At 44.5% G+C, this 21,884-nt stretch overlaps 1 protein-coding gene across 2 annotated transcripts in view; it reads right to left on the reverse strand.

Moving 5' to 3' along the window:
• LOC138285083 (contactin-associated protein-like 5) overlaps positions 1-16,352 on the reverse strand; it is a 1,227,365-nt gene extending 1,211,013 nt beyond the window's left edge. Inside the window, exon 1 of one of the 2 annotated variants that reach the window (XM_069224601.1) lies at positions 15,467-16,352. In XM_069224601.1, coding sequence (XP_069080702.1) covers positions 15,467-15,548 — 82 coding nt within the window. In that variant the 5' untranslated portion in view covers positions 15,549-16,352. Of the gene's footprint in view, positions 1-12,739; positions 13,641-15,466 lie in introns of those variants that run through there. The other variant, XM_069224602.1, reaches the window with a different exon arrangement.
• Between the last annotated feature and the right edge of the window lie 5,532 nt (positions 16,353-21,884).

The following is a 21,884-nucleotide window of genomic DNA, read 5'->3' on the forward strand; positions in this document are numbered from 1 at the left end:
TGGTGCTGGTTCCTGGTGGTCTGTGTATGAGGGCTCCGCCAAAGGAGAAGTTGGCTGTGATGTGAATTTTGCACATGAGGTGTTCCATGAAGGGGGGGGTGTCAGTGTAGGTGGTGCAGCTGATGGCACCTTTAAATACAAAGGCAAATCTACCTGTGGGCGTGTGCCGACAGTCTTGCCTGGCAGTCTTGTAGCTGGTGGGGATGGCAAAAGCGATGTCCAGTGCAGACCTTCTTTTAGCCGTTTCCATGAGGAAGTTCAGGCCTGGATCTTTGTGGCATGTTTGGTGAGCAAGTGGATGTTGAGGAGCAGTCATGAGAGTGTCCCATTTTGTGTGGGCACTGTTTGGTCTGTGTGAGTATGAGTGGGTGGCTGGTTTGGGTGAATGTGAGTGAAGGGGGTGCTGGGTGATGTTGGGGTGAGTGTGGTGGGTCTGAGGAGTAGGAGACGGCATGAGAACTTGCAGGAGGTGCATATGAATATGAAGGGGGCCACAAGAAAGGGGAGAAGAGAGAAAATGGGAGAAAAGGGGAGATTAGACAGAAGGAAAAACAGAAGATGAGAGAAAAAAATAGGATAGAAGGGGATGAAGATTAGTTACAGAGAACCATCCAGGATGTAGTCCAAGTGGGGCGTGTTTATTCTTTCTGGCTACTCCCCTGCTCAACAGCATAGATAATGAAATATAAAATTACCAAAAAACAGAAATTTGCCAGGGGTAAGGAAAACACCAGCAAAAGAAAGGGAGTAGGAATAAACAGAATAGAAAGGGAAGGGAGAAAGGAAACAATAGTAGTGGTCTAAGAGAAATAATGGAACAAGAAGAGAGGAAAGGGTGTTGGAATAAAAAAGAGAATGAGAGAGAAATTATAAGAATGATGGATAAAGAAAATGTTGTAACTTTTCAGTAATGAAAGATTTTCAAGGCTTTATTCGGACACTGCACAAATACAACATGGGCAGAATCCCAAGCTTCCCTTCTGTGTCAACCTTTCAAGACATAAATGAGGGTGACATCTGCAGTGTTCCTAACACCGGGCTTTAGTCAGGTTCTTTGGGCTGCTCCCATGGTGGAAATTTTGGAACTCCATCAATAATAACACTTGTTAAAACTAGCTAAAAAAAGGTTTCTGTAGGGACTTCATTGTAAACAGACACATTGAATGGCCACTTCTACATCCCATACCTTCTGTAGTTGATTTAATGGGAAAGGGAAAGCAAGGGAAATGAGAGGCAGAAGTGTAGCCTACTGGGCATCAGCGTCTGGAGTTGTGGTTTCCATTGTGGGACCTCAGGTCGACCTAACTCTGTGATCTTGGGAAAATCTCCTTGTTTTTCAGATGCCTTCTCTTAGTGGTCATGCTTAGCAATGGTACAGTTCATTGCATGTTCGAAATAAGAATATTGATTTAGACTGAATGCGCTTTCAGACAAAGCCATAGACATAAAGATAAAAAGAATAATAGGGGGGTGACTGAGATGGCCACTCAACCTCACAGATCCAATCCCACACCAACAAATCTGCCAACACCCCATGAACATGAGAACCATCATGTAAGTGAATGAGGTGGTCACACACAGCAGAGTGGATATAGCTTGAGTGGCTGATTTCAGGAGACTGAAGACCTATTTGCCAACAAACTGAGACCTACGAGGGCCAACAGAGCTGAATGACTGCAGCAGGCTTGGGCCGGAAACTGTCTGATCCTGGCTGAGGGCCTACCCACCAGTGAAATGAGGCTCCAGGGTGGTGACACCTGTGGGTGGCCAGCTGAGGCCAAGGACAGAGTGGCTACACAATCCAACACCCATATGAGACTAAAGGTGAAAACTTGGAACCTATGAACTCCTGCCTGTAACAGAGGGCAATGGCCAATTCACCAAGCCCAGTCCTTGTGGAGGTGACTGTGGCGGACTCCCTCTATACTGGAGCACCAGGTGTGCAGACACTGCATTGTTTAATACATGTTGATGTAGACAGGCATAGTAAATTGAGCCTATTTCATACTTTGGGACCACATTGAGAAACTGTTATTTCCTGTAGGAGCCATGGTATTTTTGAAGCTTGCTCTTCCAGTGCTGTCAAGGGGGATTCACAGAGCTAAAAACATCTTGGTTAATTAAAACGAGTTCTGCTGATAAGAGCACAGAGGAACGAATATCTTAAGTAATGTGTATAGGATTGCACAAATTGTTCAAGATGTGAAGTTGCAATTCGAAACTATGGGGCATATTTGCAGGATTTTCATCCATTGCAGCACAGTAAATAACCTTGGAGCGCTGCACTGTGTGACAGGGAAAGGGCAGGAATGCACTTTATTCAAGTCAAAACAGCGCACTCCTGCCTTTTCCCCTGCTCTGGCACCCTTTTGCCAGCCTAGCGCCACCGCAGGCACTCTGGCAAAAGGTGCCTCTGTTGCATGCAAGATTGATTTTGTGCTGGAAGTAGCACCTTCCTGCAAAGAACAACCCTCTGAGTCTTTTCCCTTTCTCTTTGTGTGTCGCAGTATGCAGCACATACAGAAAGAAATAAAAACAAGGTGAAATAAAGATATTTCTCCCATTACACTTCACCCAGGGAGGCATAGATTTTTAGTGCATTCCCAGGTGTACCACTTCTTGGGAATGTTTCCAAATAAATCAATGTTGTGTGGAAACACCCATGCAATACTCATGGAAACACCTCCCTGGCGCAGAATAATGCAATGCAGTGATTTGCACTGCTTCCAAGACTTATGAAGCCATACAGGGCACGCAAGGGGACCTTGCAAGGCTTCATAAAATCTCTTGTTTCAGTTGCATCACACTTGCATGGTGCAAGAGCAATGCGAAGAGGCTCAAAATAAGCCCCCATGTCTATTTGTTCCCTTAATAGCAATCGAGGTACTGGGCAGCAATTCTCGCTAGAAAACGTGTAGAGAGAGTTTGGCAGTGCTTGCAACTTAAATATTCAACTGATTTGATGTAAGGTACAAATAATCCTAACAAAAATTAATTTGGAAGAAGACCTTATTGTGATTTCAATGTAGTGTATGTAATGAAGAAGATACACTTGCTTGATATGTGCAGCAGGATATTGATACAGATAAGAAAGAATTTTTTTAGCCAAAGATTAATGGATTTTTAAAGAATAGTTAAAGCATCCATAAAACTTTATTAACTTTTCCGTGACTAGTTCGTTTATTTTTCTCTTCAAAATGTAGATAAAAAAGTGAAGTTCAACTGGAAGCTTGGCAAGAGGGTTGGGAGGGGAATGCACAACATCAGTATGTCCGCTACAGGTAATGAGAAGATAAGACATGCTATTTCACCATTTACAGGCAAGCATTGCATCACTGCCAAATTGTACCATACCAATGTGTGAGACTGCCAGTCAGTCCAGGCTTCTTTACTAATCCTACTTTGTATTCCGAGACTTGTAATTTTGCCATTAAGATTTGCATATTTCTGCTAAAAAAAAACACTGCAGGCTAAATGCTATGATAAAAAGCCCGGTGTGGCAGAAAGTGTTCCATTTGGCATGATGTATGTTATCAGCTATGATTGCCTAATACATTGTTGCCCTCTGCTTGGGATTCATCATGTTTGCCAATTTCCACATTATGTGCCAGAGGTAAAGGCGAGGGTCCATAATGAGAGGAGGGCAATAACAGCCGCTAATGCACAACAGCTTGTGGGGAATGCGGCCATCAGCACCTGACATTAATCTCATCTAATTTATTGGAGAAAAAAAATCAAAACCATAATCAACTCCTCTTTCACTAAAATTACCTTCGCGGATGCTGGAATCATGCCAAAGTCACCCCGCTCCTTAAGAAACCATCCTCGGACCCTGAAATTCTCAGCAACTTCCGAACTGTCTCCCTGCTCCCCTTCCCAAACATAGTCATAGAAAAGGCAATCAACTGTTAGCATTCTTACTACCATGAACCCTATGAACTCCTAGACAGCTCTCAATCAGGTTTCCATAGAAACCACAGCACAAAGACTGCCCTCATCACAGCGGCAGATGACATTCACACCAGACTAGATCAACACCATACTGCTGAACTCATCCTCCTGGAACTTTCTGCCACCTTCAACACAGTTTCCCACCACACACTAATCTCCAGACTCTACAAAGATGGAATCCAAGTTCCACCTCTCAAGTGGAAAGCCTCCTTCCTGACCATAATAACACAATGGTTGAAGCGTCCTATGTTCACCTCAGAACCCAAGGACCTCACACGTGGAGTCCCACAAGGCTCTACACTCAGCCTCTCTCTCTTCAACTTGTACATGACTACTCTAGCAAGCATCATTCAAATCCACAGAATCAACATCATCTCTCACACCAACTACACCCACCTCATCCTATCCCTCTCGGAATACAAATAAACCACCGAAAGTATCTTTAAAATGTGCATGACCAAAGTGACCAACCAGATGAAAGCTAACTGCTGCACAGTCAACGCTGATAAAACAGAAGTTCTGATATTTTGCAACAAGAGCTCAACCTGGGACACAACCTGGTGGCCCACAAAACTAGACTGCATCCTCAAACCCTCTGACCACACAAGAAATCTGGGCATCATCTTGGACACCAATTTCACCCTGTGATATCAGATCAATGCAGTCACCTCCCCCTGCTTTCACATACTCAACATACTCAGAAAAGTCAAATGACTCCTTCCAAAACCAGAAAAACCTTCACCAGGCCCTCATCACAAGCGGACTGGACAATGGCAATGCCCTATACTACAGCATCTCCACACATGCTGTTATAAAAGCTGCAAACCACTGGCAGACAAGTACCAACCAAAAGGCTGGTAGCACAGCACAAAGTTGCATGATGCTGCATGAGTGTCTACACAACCCTAAACCTACGCTAAAATGTATATCTATCCCAAGTACATAATCTTCAAGGTTCCATGTAATGCAGAGGTTTATAAAAACGTGCATGGGCTTAGTGGAAAAGACTTCTGGTCACTTTCATTCCAATTCACAGAACAATGAGGTAATCTATATATTACTGGTTTGTGCCTCTCATTTGCATAAATGCCGCCCCCCCCCTTTTCAGGGTTTACAAAGTATTAGGAAGGACGCCTGTGTCTATAAATGTCTATGTCACTATTCTATTTTTCCAACTTTTTTCTCCAAATGGAGAACACCTACCCACGTGAAGAAAATGCACCCCCTGAAAATGTGTGAGTGTGTGGCAAATTCAATCTCCCTATTTGCAAATCTTATTCCAACATTTTTCAGACTGGCGTTAGATGTGCAAATTCAAACTTGCATGCCATTGGGAATTTCTTTGAAGGCTTACACAATCAAGGATTATTTGCAGAAGTGAGTTAAATTGGCTATTAGAAAACTGAATAAATTCTGATTAACGAGTCAGACTTTGGTAATTATAACTAGAAATTCCTCTTTTTCCATTCATCAGTTAAAATTAGATAGTAAAATGCTAGTAGAATCAAGCCATTAATTATTTAATACCTATCATTTTATCATGCAACTATAGGAACAATGGTGGCTATGTGGCCTTGTTGGATGCAAAACGGACGGCACGCCCTGGAAACACTGAGAATAAATTGATGCAATGCGTAAACCTAGATTTCATCAGCCATTGTGCCTTAAAACATTTTCGACTAAAGGTAAAGTGGAGGTGGATCCCCTAGTAATACGTTCGAGTCAGTGCCAGGGTGAACTGTGTAGCAGCCTGTGATGCCAATTCCATGTTCATTTCTGTCTACCTTTCGCTGCGAGTGCTGTGAAGCCACTTGAACGAGGTTTACTTACTTTCCAAATCATGGTAACTTAATAAGACCAGTAGCTAATTAAATTGGAGAAAACCCAACTTCTCTCCTCCCCTGGTATCTGAGAGGGAGATATGTGACTAAACTACTGCTTTTGCTGATTAGAATATTTAGTTTGAATACTGATGCACAAATATATGATTTTTGTGTATTATGCTTTGTAAGTGATCTGTTTCCCACATATGCACCAAGAACATCCTTTTGTGAAAGAACATTCTGGTGCTAATATCCTCCATTTTAGTATGAACAGTGCTCCTGGTAAAAATGTTTTAATAATTAAAAGATTTATTTTCAAGAACAAATCCATTTGACCAAGAACCCTTGCAAGTATGATCAATGTCTTGCAATGCCAACACAAGGGAGCAGTAAACTGAGGCCCAGATTTATGCTAAAGTGGCGCAGCGTAGTGCTACACCAAAAATAGCTTTGCCACGCTGTGCCACTTTTGAAATGCAGGGGTGCTCCATATTTAGAGGAATACGGCCCACCCCTGCATTTTCTCCCTGCGCTGGTGTTGAATTAAGCTGCCTAGCGCCAACGCGGGCATCCTTGCACCATAGTGCAAGGATGTCTGTATTGAGGGGATATATTGTTTATGTGCAGGAAGGTGATCCTTCCTGCACACAAACAATCTATAATGGCGATTTGGCACTTCCATTTGTGCTGCAAAATGCAGCACACACAGAAGTACCAAAGCATCAGTTTGAATGATTGTCTATGTGCAGGAAGTCATCTCTTCCTGCATGTAAACAATTGTGTATGGCATTTTGCTTCTTCTATGCGTCCTGCAGAATGCAGGACACATAGAAAAAGCAAAAAACAAGGAGGAAAAACATATTGCTCCTCGTTTTGCTGTGCTAACGCTAGATTTTGGGGCTCTTGGGGCTCTTAAATATGCTGCTTAGTAACTTGAAAAACATGGCATATTTACAAGGAAGTGGAGTAGGGAAGCTCCACTAGCCTTTCTGCTGGGCTGCCTCACCATTTGAAAGGGCAGAAATGCATTGTATTTACAAGATACAGGGCATTTAAGTCCTTTCCCCCTAAGCTAGTGCACAAATTGCTGCCTAGCACCAATACATGCAGCCTTGCACCCTGGTGCAAGGGTGTCTGTTGTCAGCAGGACTGTTTTGTGCAGAAAGGAGTACCTTCCTGCACAAAACAATCCAGAGATGTGTTTTCCTCTCTTTATGTGTGCTACAGAATGCAACACATATAGAAAGAGGAACCTTTGAGAGGAAATAAAGATGTTTCTCCTTGCTGCACCAGCCCTGCATACGGTTTTGATCCATTCCCATGTCTACACTTTCTTGTAAATCCAGAAATGCATCAAAACCCATGGGTGTTGTGTGGGAACACCCACGGCAAAGTCCATGGTCTCCCTGACGCAGTCTGTAGGACAACGTAGTGGCATGCACTGTATTGCCTTACACCATATGTACAAGGTCACAAAAAGCCATGCAAAGTGACTTTGCGTGGGCATATAGATATAGGTCTGCACTATGTGCCGCCGGTGTGCCACAAAAAATGATGCATCAGTGATGCAAGCTCCTTGTAACTATGCCCCAAAGTGAGTTAGGGTGGGATTTAGAGTTTGGTGGATGGGGTTACTCCGTCACAAATGTAACAGATATCTTGTCCACATATTACTATGCCATTATATCCTATGGACATCGTAAAATAGCCGATGGGATAGCCATCACCTTTGTGATGGAGTAACACATCAGCCAAACTCTAGATTAGGCCCTTATATGCTACGCTTAATACCACACCTCTGCCTATTCTAAGCACTATAAATGACATTTATCACTACTACACAATTTAATGGTATTTAATTTACTGACCTCAGAAGGGTGTATAGCAGAGTCTGCCTTGCAACGTGCAGAGTACATCTGTGAGCCAGACCTTTTGATGCTTTAAGACATCCTGGCACCTTAAATCAGCGAAAGCAATGCACTTAATGAGTTTGCAGAACGAATTTTTATATTTATTTCACTACCAACTTGCAAGCAGATGGATGAATAATTCAACCAAGCTAAGATGGGGGCAGGAGATGTTTCACAGTTGGGTGGCCGATGGCTTCTCTGATCACCCAGCCATAAATGCAGGTCTGTGGAATTAGCATACAATGTCATTAATGGAGCTTACATGATAAGCTATAATGGATAAGTAATATTCCTTCCTACTCTACCAAGACTAGAATTGTTGGAATATTTCATACATTTTTCTCCAGACCTCCATAGAAACCTATGCCATTTTAGGGTAGATTGTCAGATAAATTGGCTGTGAAATTGAGGGGAATATTTAACAAAAAGAGTGCATCAAATCACGTTGCTGTCCTGCGTAATATGGAAGGGGCAGGAATGACCAATACTTAGATTGTATGTGCAATTCTTGGCTTTTCCCAGAGCAGGCACACAATGTGCTGCCTAGCACATTGCAGGCACCTTTGTACCATGGTGCAAGGGTGCCTGCATTGTAAGCAGGATTTTTTTGTGACGGAAGGTGTCTCTTTCTGCACAAACAATATCCTGAGAGGTATTTTCCCCTTTTTGTGTGTGCAGCACACAAAGAAAGAGGAAACAACGAAGAGAAATAAAGACATTTCTCCTCTTTACCCCTCACCCTGGGAGGAATGGGAATTTGTAGGATTTTGAATCGTTTTCGTTATTACATGTAAAATAAATGAAACCGAAGATGCACACACGGAAGTAAATATCCAGCTATGAGTGGAGAACTGAATCAGCTTTGAAACGTCCTGAGTGCTGCCAATTGTGGTAGACACATTAGTCGATTTGAGAGGAGTGAGAAAAGCGAGTGATTGATCTAGAATCACACAGTTTGATTAAGTATGGAAACAGTGAGTGCCATTGATGGCTCCTGTGGGTTGATTCTCTTGGGGCCACATACATTTCGTCTTGGAGAAGGTCAGGTAAGATTCAGCGACTCATCTGTGTGACACGAGGGGTATAATTTACGGAGTGCATGTGTTACGTTCTATAAGGAGTTGTGTTGGCCTCATTGCAGTCCTCCTGATTAATGATTGGAATTTTTGTTGTGAGATCTGTAAGGTGTGAGAAGTCAGGGGCAGCTGCGTGAGGCAGGGAGAGCGCTCTGTGCTGCACTTGTTAAGCCGTAGAACACTGTCAGCCAGTGGTCGATGCATTCGGCTAGGCTGCACGTGCTGCCCAAGCATAAAGCAATTTTACTTTTCGGATGTTCCGGCTGGTAAACTCTGATCCAGTCTGCATGCACCGGGCAAATCCATGTGCAGGAACACGGTGTCAGTTATAACTGCAGCAGATGGTATGCGATTCGGGGGCACTTTCGAACCAAAATGCAGTAAGGACCTATGGGTTTATTTGTTTCTGACAAAAAAGGATCAAGCCACCAGGTCAGTGTGTATATTTCAGTAGCTGTGTTCTCACTAATATCCTGTACAACGTTGGCCTTTTTAGAACCTGTTGACACCGGGGGACAACAACCACAAGGCTGAGTCACTCACTTCACATTTACTTGGGAATGGAATACTTCTTACTTGTTCTGGAAGGGGGTTAATGTTACTTTCGTCTATTTCCCTGTCATACATGAACAGCGTTAACATCCAATGTCATCTGTAATTAAAAGAGAGAGAAACATGCACAGCATTTCTGTGTCTGCATGTCTGTGTGTGCATGGGTCTGCGTGTGATTGCATAAGTTAGGCTGGCTTTCCTTTTTTGCATGTATATATTTCTGTCTATTAGTGTGTGTGTGTGTGTGTGTGTATGTTTGCAAATGTATTGCGTGTATGCAAGTTTAGCATGCCTAGATTTGTGTTTTCACCTCTCAGCATGTGTGGTTCTCTGTGTATTTGTGTGTGTCTGTGAGGGACTGTGCACTTATGTTTAAGTACAGTGTGCGTGGATGTGTCTGTTGATGAATGGGTGTGTCTGTGTGCAAGAGAGAGAGAGTCTCTTTCTCTCGGGCTACTATTCGAGTTATAGAGGAAACTGGTTTCAGTCCACAGAAAAGCTCATTAAGAACTACAAGTAAAATATCTTATGTGACCATTACAAACTACTGAAATCTTATTAATTCAGGGTCATAATATCACCTTCACAGCTTCCATGATGAATCAGAAAGAACTCTTCATATTTACGAGCCCTTTGTGCCACTTTTGCATCACTTTTTGTGATGCATTGGTGATGTAAACCTTGAAATCATATCTATGAGGCCACACAAAGCCACTCACACAAAGCCACTTTGAGGCATATTTATGAGCCCCTAGTGCCATCGAAGCATCACTTTACGTGAAACTATGCCCTGCACCGTATTTACAAGGTAGCGTTAAGCCACTTCTTGTGGCTTAACGCCACCTTGTAAATATATGGCCCCTTCACACACACTACTTCGTGTTGAAGGGGCGTGCAATGGGTGTTGTTGTGGGCGTGCAACAGCAACACCCATTACATTTGGACGCTGCCTGAGATTTATGTGTTTTTGTAAACCTGAGGCAGTCCCAAAATCTAACGCCACCCCAAGGGTGGCATTAGAGTGGCACAACGAGGAGAAATGCTTTCATTTCTCCTCATTTTTTGCTCTTTCCATGTGTGCTGCAGAAGCACACATAGAAAGAGCAAATCAATATTTAGGATTGTTTTTGTGTAGGAAAGTATCCCTTCCTGCACAAAAACAACCTCCTCCTCAACACAGCCATCTTTGCACCATGGCGGTAGGGTGGCTGTGTTGGTACTAGTCAGAAAATGTAGCGCCGGTGCAATGGATAACACAGAAGTGCACTGTATTCTATTAAATACAGCGCATCCCTGCATTGTAAAAATGATGGAGCGTGACACTGCCAATTTTGGTGCAGAGTCCAGCTCCATCAGTTTCTTTTAATTCTGGCTCTTTGTGTGGCATTAAATGGCCTCATAGATATGGAGTAAAGCAAGACAGCGCAAATCGCTGCACTGCCTTACCCTGTGCTCAGGATGCGTTCCATGATCATCGCGATGGATGTTCCCACGCAACACCAATGGATTTTGATGCTTCCCCAGGATTACAAAATCATGTAAATCTGAGGATGCAACAAAACCTTCACACTCCCTATCAGTACAATGGACCTTCAACCCCAGTATGTTCACTCGTGCTGGCTGAAAAAAACAGCAGTAGATGAAAGCCATGACATGGAAGCTCCGTGCCTTTTCCGATTGACTCAAGAAGCGAAAAGACATGTCATACCAAGTTGTTCAGTTGACTAAATATAGGCATAGGATAGTAAAGCTAAGGCGTCCCCGTCTTCCTTCTCATTTCAAGATTACATTGTTTTGTGAGGAGGAGGGCACCTGATCCCAACTTTGACTTGTATAAGTGATTTGCATCAAGCTCAAGAAGGGCAGTCTCGATACGCAGTGCTCCACAAACAGGCATAAATAGTGCATTTAAAAAACTGCACGTTCGCCATTACACCCAGCAAAGCCCCTGCTGTATGTGGCGTCATTCGGTTTAGGCTAGTTTTACATAAGCGCCACACATATTATGTAGAGCTTTCTACCCCCTTAAAGGGCGCCGTGTGCAGATTATGTGAAAATGTGGGTTCACCTATGTTTTTTGGGGGGGGATGCGGAATTGTGGTGGGAGGCATCCGCCCTAATACGCTTTACCTCAGATTTCTCTGACAATTGAAATCCACCGTTACAATTTCGAAGCTGGGATGAGCCACCCACAGTCCAACAGTGACCCCTAGTGACTCGAACTGAGGCTGCCAAAACGTATGTAGTACCCGATCTCTATGTGGATGCGGCAGCTAGCAGAAGTCAACACATGCGTGCAGTGAGCATCAAGCACACGATGACCGCAAGACCTCGCCCCTCCCCCAATAAACGTGTGACCACCGTGCTGTGAGCAAGGCTGTTGCTGTACATGTGCGCTGGGATCAGTTGCCGTCTGACTGCAAAACACCGAAAACAGTGCCAGTCTGTGGACTCCATTTTACGATATGATTTTCGTTTATATGGAGATGTTGTGAAAATAATTATTACACAACATCCTGAATGCACATTCAGCTAATGCTGCGTAGTACTTTAAATGTAACAAACGTGTCCAGCTAGTACATACAACGTTCTTTCTGTGTTTAGCAACCACATACTTAACGCATTACCACTCTCAGAAATGTGAGCTGGTGAAAACTGAGTAAGAGTGAATTTGGTCAAGTTAACGCAATTTGGACAAGTAGATAAAAATCCTTTATCAAAGCATGATGGATGTCTGTAAAGTTTGCTTTTGCTTTTCACCACCTGCCATCCTGGTGGCACCCATTTCCCACCCCAGCTTGCGTGTGAACTGGATAGACAGATTCGCGCCTCCTTGGCGAGGTGCGGCTGCGTACATAAAATGGAGGCGGCCTCTAGACATACTGATTTTTAACCTCAGCTTCACAATGCAAATCTACATTCAAAGATCGACTGATGGTTAAGTTTACTGCTGTTTGGAAGCGGAGAACTACAATAGCTGGACTCCAGGTTTTTAAAGTAAGAACCCATTCTGAGCCCCACAGCCTCACAGGGACACTGTGGTCCGAAGGTGAGAGACTTAAATGTGTCAATAATGCAGATCTGCCCAGAAATACCAGAGTCTGGGCACAGCCAGCTAGCACCTCTCCCTTCCTGACTGTGTTTACAGATTAGAAACGTCCGGGGACAGAATTCAGGAAGAATGTTGTGGTATTGTGCTCATGCATAATATTGGCAGCAACATGGTGGTACTGATATACATGCACATGCCTTTAATCAAAATAACAAAATGCGTGAAAGAGCTGCTAACTAGGTAGAACATGATTTTCTGTAGACCCGGACACCTCCCTCCATAGTTACAGGAACATTGGATCTCCCTAAGCTCCATCGGACACAAATCGAGAATATTAGTCCACATGTGCATGCATTGCTCGCTTGTGTCACTTACAGATAGAAGCGGCCAGTACCAGGTGACACCCACAGACAATCAAGTGGGACAGAACAGTCCTCCAATATGAGCAATAATCCATGTTCTTCTCTCGGCGCCCTGTCCTGGATAGGAGGCTGTTTCTAACGCCGGCAACAGCCTCTCCTCTCTGGCCCAAGTGCTCTCACCAGTCGACCATGCTCGGAAGCAACCTTTTGGAATTGGGATACAGCCGAGAGCGGTCTTCTCTCAGGGTGGTGTCCTCGCAGAGAAGGTCTGGGGAAGAACAGGCGCAGGTCCGGCTGTCCAGTGCTCTGTCAGTGGCGGGATCCGGGACTCTCTCCCTCAACTGCGCTCCTGTGTTTAACTGCAGCGTTCAGGTTCTTGGACTAACGCCGGAAACACCCCGGAATCACTGTAAGGAGGCAGACGTTGCACAGGTACAGCGAGGATCAGCGCTGAGACGCTGCACCTCCCCCTGCTAGGTCCTCATGTGCAGACGGGGCCGTGATCAGCACTGTGTAGGCGAACATTATAGCTCTGCCTCGCCCAAATGTACTACTCCGTGCAGGATAGCTTGGTCCATATATAGGCAGCTCAATATAGCTTTCCGAGGCCCTTACAGTGAGCGATGTTTTCAACAAAGACTCTAAAAAGCTCCTTGAAGCGCAGACTCATTCATATGTGCGCTATTCATTATGGTACCAAGAGTCTGGAGTGTTTACATCACTGAGCCTCTTAGCATCTCCTTATAGCCCAATCTGGTCCGTACAGCAAGACTTGGTTTCAGCACTGCCGCTGTTAACAGCTCCCTCCAGCTCGTCCTGGCCCAAACACTTCAGTAGTGTGCCCAGCACTGAAGCGGTGAGCCTAGGTGAGCCTCTGTACCCCAGCCAAGCCCAGGCAGCGAGATTTCAGCACTGAGCTGGAGGACAGCTCCTATAACCCAGACAGCTCCGTGTGTAGGAAAACCGAGGTTCGGATTCAGTTCTGTGCCGGAGAACATCACCTTATAGCCCAGCCCATGGCGCCCTCTCCTCCCAGGCTAAGACTCGCCCTCTGTCGACTAAGCTAGGGCTGCTGGGGGGATCCCCTGGTGATGAGATAAAAACTTCATAGTAACAGCGCGATCAGTGCTCTTTGTCACAGGTGTGTATGTGTGAGTGTGTGAGGCATGTGCGGTTATCTGTGTATGCGTTTGTGTCTGACTGTGTGCATATGTTTAAGTATAGTTTGTGCGTATTAGTGTCTTTATGTTGTGCGCGCGTCTCTGCGTTCGTTTGTGTGTCTGTGGCTGCGTGTGTTCGCCTGCATGTGTCCACATTCATGTTCACCTCGTTATGCTGAAGGTACAGATGGAGTTTATTTTCTCCTGTGTTTTCATTATGAGGCTGCTACTGGGGTTACACAGGGAACTTGTTGCAATCCACATACGACCTCAACAACAGCTGCGCGTAAAATATCCCCCCACAGTCCACTATGAAATACTGAAACAGCATTAAACCACGAACATGAAGTCACTTCACGGTATCCGTGATGAATTGGCGAAATCTATGCAAAGTGGACTACATGGCGAGGCCTCGCTATTTGCGTCACCGTATGTTTTTTAGTGTATTTAATATTTAATACGGAAGAAAGGCTGCTTCTCTAAACAGGGTGGGCAAGGGACTCGAGGCCTAGGCAAATGGAACGGTCTGTGATGCTAAAGGCTTCTGTGGTTAATCATTTCTATCAATACAGTAATTTAGAGGACTCTGATATAAATATATCCTTCCAACAGCCTTTGTTTCTAATGCCAACAACGTCAAGCATGCTGGTACTGGTAGTTTCACAATCACTTTTAGGAACACTGACCCACAAGCCCAGCATGCTAACTCATGGTGGCTGGAAAATAAAACAGTAGAAGGAAGTCGTGATACAGGCCAAGTTAACTTTTAAGCCTCTTTTAACTAAAAAACTAAACACACCGAATCTTTGAAAATAATAACTTACCGCCATGCAATGACCGCTTGTCTCGAAGTCTCTAAACGACACCTCGACTGCCGTTTCACCAACTATTTTAGGGACGTTGAAAAAAACAGCTAATAATTTTCCAGTCCCAAAAGACTTTATCGAACTCCAGCAGCACCAGGAAGTAATTCCCGGACCACTAAGCGGCCAAGCTGTAAACATCAGGGAAAGCAGCGAAAGGAAACCCCCTGAAAACCCTTGTTAAGCTGTAAGGACCAAGACTCAGGCGTAGCTCTGCTGCCACCCCAGAAACAAGAGGCTTATTTCTTTACCGGACAAATACTGGCAGGTCCTACTAATAAATCTGAACAGTTAGATGAGAACAAATAATTAAAAAGTCACTTGCACATCTTCAAACCTTATGCTGTGCAAGTAGCTCGCCTAAAAAGTCATTTTAACTTAATTTTTAACTTTTGATTCTTGTTTTGACAATTTTAACTTGTTTCATGCAATACTTGTGAAATCTTAATTTATTGTAAAAATTGTAATTAATCCAACAATACAATGTGTTCTGTCTACCTTCTTCTACACAGGCATCCACGTACCATGGCTCCCTGCACGCCCAATACTCGCCCATAAGTGGTACAGGTGACGATAGCAACACCCTTATTTCAAAGCTTTACGTCTTCCTTCTAACTACAACGTTTCATATTTGTGATGAGGGGATGACATTCACACCCATCAGAAACCAAGAATATGAATCCACATGTGCATGCATTGCTCGCTTGAGTCACTTACAGATAGATGCGGCCAGAGCCAGGTGACACCCGCAGACAATCAGCAGGGACAGAACAGTCCTCCAATAGGAGCAAGAATCCATGTTGTTCTCTCGGCGCCCTGACCTGGGTAGCAGGCTGTTTCTAACGCCGGCAACAGCCTCTCCTCTCTTGCACAAGAGCCCTCACCAGTCGCCCGTGCTCTGAAGCAACCTCTTAGTATTTGGGGTACAGCCGGGAGCGGTCTTCTCTCGGGGTGGTGTCTTCGCAGAGAAGGTCTGGGTAAGAACAGGCGCAGGTCCGGCTGTCCAATGCTCTGTCACTGGCTGGATCTGGGACCCTCTCTCTCAACTGCGCTCCTGTGTTTAACTGCAGCCTTCGGGTTATTGGACTAACGCCAGAAGCACCCAGGAATCACTGTAAGGCGGCAGTTGCTGCACAGGTACAGCGAGGATCAGCGCTGAGACGCTGCACCTCCCCCTGCCACGTCCACATGTACAGTCGGGGCCGTGCTCAGCACTGTGTAGAACAGCTCTCTACCGCCGCACCGGTCCAAGCAGCGGGGCCCCTGTTCAGCTTCGGTGGAAAAAGTGTGTCGGCTCTTGGCTTGTAAACAGTTCCATATTTCCAAGCCTGGTCCGTTCAGCAAGGCTTGTTTTCAGCACTGTCGCTGTTAACAGCTCCCCTCAGCCAGGCCTGGTCCAAACGCTTGAGTGGTGTGTCCAGATCCGAGGCGGTGAGCCTCTGTGAGCCGCCAAGCCCAGGCAGCGAGATTTCAGCACTGAGCCCGGGGACAGCTCCTACAGCCCAGCCAGCTCCATCTCTAGGAAAAGCGAGGTTCGGATTCAGATCTGTGCCGGAGAACACCACCTTATAGCCCAGCCCATGGCGCCCCCTCCTCCCAGGCTAAGACCCGCCCTCTGTCGACCAAGCTAGAGCTGCTGGGGGGAGCCGCTCGTGATGAGATGAGAACTTCATGATAACAGCGCGATTCAGTTTTTGAAAACATAAACACACTAGGATTGCGTCGCTTGATATTAAATTGTCCAAAGGTCAATAAGTAGGTTTTACATAATGAGGTCGTTAGTTTCCCGTGGAATAGATAATGAACTTAATTAAGCTTCAATTCTTCCTGCTACCCCCTCTCTAGTTTCCTCTATAACCCCTACTCGTTGTCACATCTTTTCCAAATCCCCTTGCTATCTTGCGACTTAGAATCATCAAACTCTTCCTACCTTTAGTTCCTCATTCGTTTCTTCCCTTCACCCCTCACCCCTTCACTTCTTCCGGCTGCCTTCCATCTATCATTGTTTACTCCCTTCTTACTGGCTGGGCTGCGTGTATTAATGCCTTCCCTCCTCCTCTTTCTTTTCCTCTTGCCCCAGCCTTCCTTTCTTCCTTTCGTCCTCCCTCGCTTCCAACATTCCTTCATCCCTGCTTTCATCTCTCAATTCTGAATCTGAACTGCCAGTCTCTTCTTTTGAATGTAGACTGTCACATTCTTCACTCATTCTTTTCTTGCTTCTTCTTTTTTTCTTTCCTTGCATTCTCACCCTTTTTTCTTCTATCGCTTCATGCTTCCCATTGTTCTCCACTCTGGATTCCGTCCTTGTTTTTTAATCCCTTCCTTCCTTTTATTCTTTCCGTCCCTACTCCTCCTTACCCCGAAGCTTTCAATCTTTTCTTTCCTTCCTTATTTCTGTTCCTCGAAGCATTTTGCCTTGCATTCCCCCCTCTGTGCCTCTTACCTTCCTGCCTCCTCTACCTTCTTTGTCTCCTCTTCCTTTCTTACTACCAGTATTCCATCCTCTTTCCTCCCTTGCTACATTTCTGGCTTCCAGTTTTGCTTCGTCAGTATCTTCTCTTCTTCGTTCCTCCCTCTCCACACCGTTTCTTGCTGCATCTCACTGACTTTACTTCTTGAACACCTTCTTCGCTTCGCCCTGTACGTATTCTTCGCCCGTGCTCTTCATTAAATCCTTCGTCCTCCGGCCCACCGGCCGCTTCCTTACTTCACAAGCACAAAGGATCACAGTGCCACAATATGTTATATGTATTTGTACAGCACACAACTCACCAGGAAGGGTATTCTGGCACTAATAGTACTGCTTCTCTTTAAATCCAGTGGGACACTCCTTACCTTTACGTCCTTCAAAACAAATAGATATTCGTGTCAAGCTGCCTTGTCCAGAAAGGTACAATTGCTTGTTTTTACCAAGGTGCTTAATATTGTAATGTTAGGAGCAGTGCACTACGATTTCCTATGCAAAGTGCAGTCTTCGTGAAATTGTATGTGTATGCAAGCTTACAGGTCCAGCAAGTCTTGCACTATCACAAGGGTGGCAACCCACCCAGAGAATGTATGAAAGTAGAGGATGAGCGAGTGCCTTCCCAGACTCCCTTATGTACTGTTATGGGCTAATTTTAGTGTTTTGCTTGGGCACACTTATTTTAGCTCTAGGGCCACAGCCTGTGCCCTGTTACCTATATATTCATTTCATTCATTTTTTCATTTTATTATATTTTAGCATGGCTTGCTTTTAGCAGTGTTGTTTTATTTTCTAATCAGCTGTCTTTCTGCGAAAGCACTGTTGTTCATTTCTTTGCCGACATTTCATCCTGTGCCTCTCCTCAAGGGTGTACATGATAGTTTACCTAGTATTGCCAGTACAAGATTTATGGAGCCAACCTTCTAAACCTAGAAATATTATCACATCAGGCCTGTTCTCAGAACACAACACATTTTGTTATAAAAAACCCACAGAGCCAATGGCGGTTAAAGGGGACATTCCAGCCAGCCATCTTATGCTGTGTGCCACTTCCTCACTGCTTTGCTGATCTTGGCCTTGTCCCTCCAGCCAACCAGGAGGACTGCTAGCAGACAGCATGCAGGCCCCTGCGTATTCTCCAAGTATAGGGTCGGGGGGTCCTTCCATGGACTAGTACGGGCAGAAGAGCTAACTCTGCTATGGTCTCGCATCAGATGCTTGAAGTGTAGGTAGGAATTTAGACTTATGGTTATGTCAGGACGCTGGTACTGTTTATATGTTTTACACTAATGGTCAGAGGCAGAACCGTATTATATCTCATCTTCCTAATGATTGTAGCTTATGCCCTAATGCAGAGGCTTCAATAAAATATATTGAGACTTGTGCATTTATTGGTCTGGCTTCACATGTATGAGACTTGTGCAAATGAGAGACAGGGGTAAGATCTGTTCCACCATGACTCCCCAGAGGAGTCAGTGACATGCATCAGGCTGCCACAAATCACCTTTACTTTCTAGGTTTGGGTAAGGTGCTGCTAGCTAGCCAAGAAGGTTAGGTCAATAGCTTCCAATCAGTGTGGGATTGACTCAATCACCCACACATGGTGGTGCTGCACCCAAAACCAAGTATTCCCACTAACATGGTAGGAGTCCTATGACATGGCACCACAATCTTTAGTCAGGTACTAACTTAATAGATCGTCCGAGAATCTCTGTCTCTCACATGATAAAGGGACCCTAATTACTTTATACAGAGATATCTGTGGTGTTAGGAAAATATCCTCCTCAGCTAAATAGGTGGTACCAATTTTAGAATGTAAGTTGGCCAAGCCTGAACCTTAAAAGGATTCCACACATTGGTGTTTCTGTCTCTGAACTTACCATCCTAAAATATGACGTACCCTCAATAGGCAGCAATGCAAGTGAATATGAGACTACCTCTCACACAACATCTATTAGCTTACAGACTCACTGAAGGCTGGATGTTACATTCATGGTAGAGGCATGCAAAGCATACTGAAACTTTTTTTTCTACTCCTGGGTCACTTTTCCAGCAACAGATGGAAACTCACACACTTTTAACAATTACACAATAGGAAACACACCTCCACAATACAGACCTGATGCATATTTAGAAATACCACTATCTTATCAAGAACACCAAAATTGGTTTGAAGGCACCTTTCCACATGTTGTACAAAATGTTAAACTAGGTCCCTTAAGTAATGAAGGACCTACATGGCCAGAACTAACCACATATACACCACAACCGAATGTAGAAAATTTGCCAGTAGCAAATGTATGCTGCTTATATAATAATTTAGTAGCTGTATATAGACGCCTAACACAATTTGTAATGCAGACTTTAAATACCTCCCTATTGAGGGCTGCCACTGCAGCATCACATTTGGCTACAGCCAGGATAATTCTGCAACTGCACATTCAATAATGGGTAAGATACCCACCAAACATGGAGAAATTCCATTTTGGATAGCACAACAAATAAATGTGCTGGAATCAATATTTCCCCATACGGGACCCCAAAACAAACCGAATTTTCACAATGTTTTGGTCTTTTGGGATGGTTCCTTCAGTGGGAAACCATGCCTCTTGGGGTGCATATTTGTTGCAATTCACACTACCGCACACAGTACACCAACACTAGGGAATCTTCTGGAAGTGTTCAAACAAATTCAAGACAAATATGGGGCAGACCAAGCTATGGACATGGGGTAGCAATTAATGTGCAATTTTGTTACAGTGTCCTCAACTATATTAAGTAACCTTAAATGGGCATCAGTGGCATTGGCAGTACACAAATAGCTCCAGGACGTTCCTGAACAGAAACAAGAAAACAAGCAGCCTAAGAATATCGCCAAGACTTATTCTAGCATAGGTCGGGATAGTCTGGGAGCCAGACCAAAGAAACCACAATTACAGGGTAAATCCAGTAAGGATAATGTAAAACAGGCAGAAGAGGGTCCAAAAATGCTGGGAGAAACAAAAAAATAATAAAGATAAACAAAAGCAAAGAGGAGAATCTCTGCGTTAGGTGACCTCAGAAATGAGCTATAATCTTAGAAATAGGGAAACTTTAAAAACTCAAGAGAGACACCAATATGCTGGCACATGCCCATCTCATTCCTTCCAGGACTCTCTTGACAAACCCAGTGAGGGTGTAGGGTGGCCAGAACACCAAAATGAGTGTGTGAAACCGAAAAAAGAGTCACAACGCACTTACAAACCTTCGGTCAAAAAGGAAGAGAAACTTTCACAACAAAAACCCCAGTTAAAAAAGAGGAAGGTTGAGGCAATTTCGGTGAAACATACCATACATATTTAGAACCTTACTGAAGAACAGTACATGGGCAGTGACCCTGCTAGACAGCGCAGCAGATGCGATGATATGTCACCAGGATCTTCTAGAGCTTCTTGATGTGACACCGACTTACAACTTCCTTGAAGTCCAAACTGCGGACAGGTACATCTCCCTACCGACAGGGTTTACAAATTTGGAACTCAAATTGAGGGGGACATACAGCATACCATCACAGTGCTTTTCTGTGGAAGATTAGCACTAAGTTATGTCATGCTATTGGTTGAAAAAGATTGGCCACCTGAATTTGTTGTATACACTCCCACAGGGGGGAGATGTAATTTTGCCTTCTTTCTCAGTCCTTGTTCCAGATGCAGTAAAAGAGTCTTACACAGCAGATTATCCATTTGTGCAAGTCCCAGGGCTATACCACAACCATGAGGGGTGGGATAGGGATTTCCCCTACCACATCATGCCAATAAGGTAAATTCTGCAGACCTAACCTCAATATCCCATTAAACATGGGGCTAAAGCACCAGTGAGAGAAATCCTCTCCCAACTTGAATGCCAGGAAATAACTGAACCCTGCATATCTCCAATGAATAACTCTTTGTTTCCCGTAGCTAAGCTGGATCATTCATGCAAAATAAATGTAAAATTACAGACACATAATCAGTCATACAAACACATTCGCAATACAAAATTCACATAGCACATCACCTATCAACAATGTGATGTGCAAAAATACAAACCAACTTTGGAAATGGGATCTCTAGTTGACAATGGTTTGCACCCTGTCTAAGTAGGGATCCATACTTTAGTCAGGGTAGAGGATTCACACAGCTAAGTTAACCCCTGCTTACCCCTTTTGTAGCTTGGCATGAGCAGTCAGGCTTATCCCACATGCAATGTGTAAAGTATTTGTACTCACACACACAATAACACAGTGAAAACACCACAAAAGTACTTCAAACCCTTTTAGAAAAATAGGCAATATGTATCTGAATAAAACAAGATTAAAATGACAAAAAGCAAAAATGCAAGTTTTTAAGGATTAAGACCCTCATTATAACCCTGGCAGTCAAAGACCGCCAGGGCTGTTTTGGAGGTTGCACTGCCAATAGGCCAGCGGTGCAATCTCGGGTATTACGACCATGGCGGAAGTGCCGCGGTCGTACCGCCGGGACTGGTGTTTTTACGCCACAGTGGTCCCGGCGGATTTAATCCTCCAGGGCAGTGCTGCTTGCAGCGCTGCCTTGGGGATTACGAGTCCCCTTCCCGCCAGCCTTTTCATGGTGGTAGGGACCGCCATGGAAAGGATGGTGGAAAGGGGAGTCGTGGGGCCCCCTGGCACAG

Source organism: Pleurodeles waltl, chromosome 3_1 (genome assembly GCF_031143425.1).
Source record: "Pleurodeles waltl isolate 20211129_DDA chromosome 3_1, aPleWal1.hap1.20221129, whole genome shotgun sequence".
Taxonomy (NCBI): Eukaryota; Metazoa; Chordata; class Amphibia; order Caudata; family Salamandridae; genus Pleurodeles; species Pleurodeles waltl.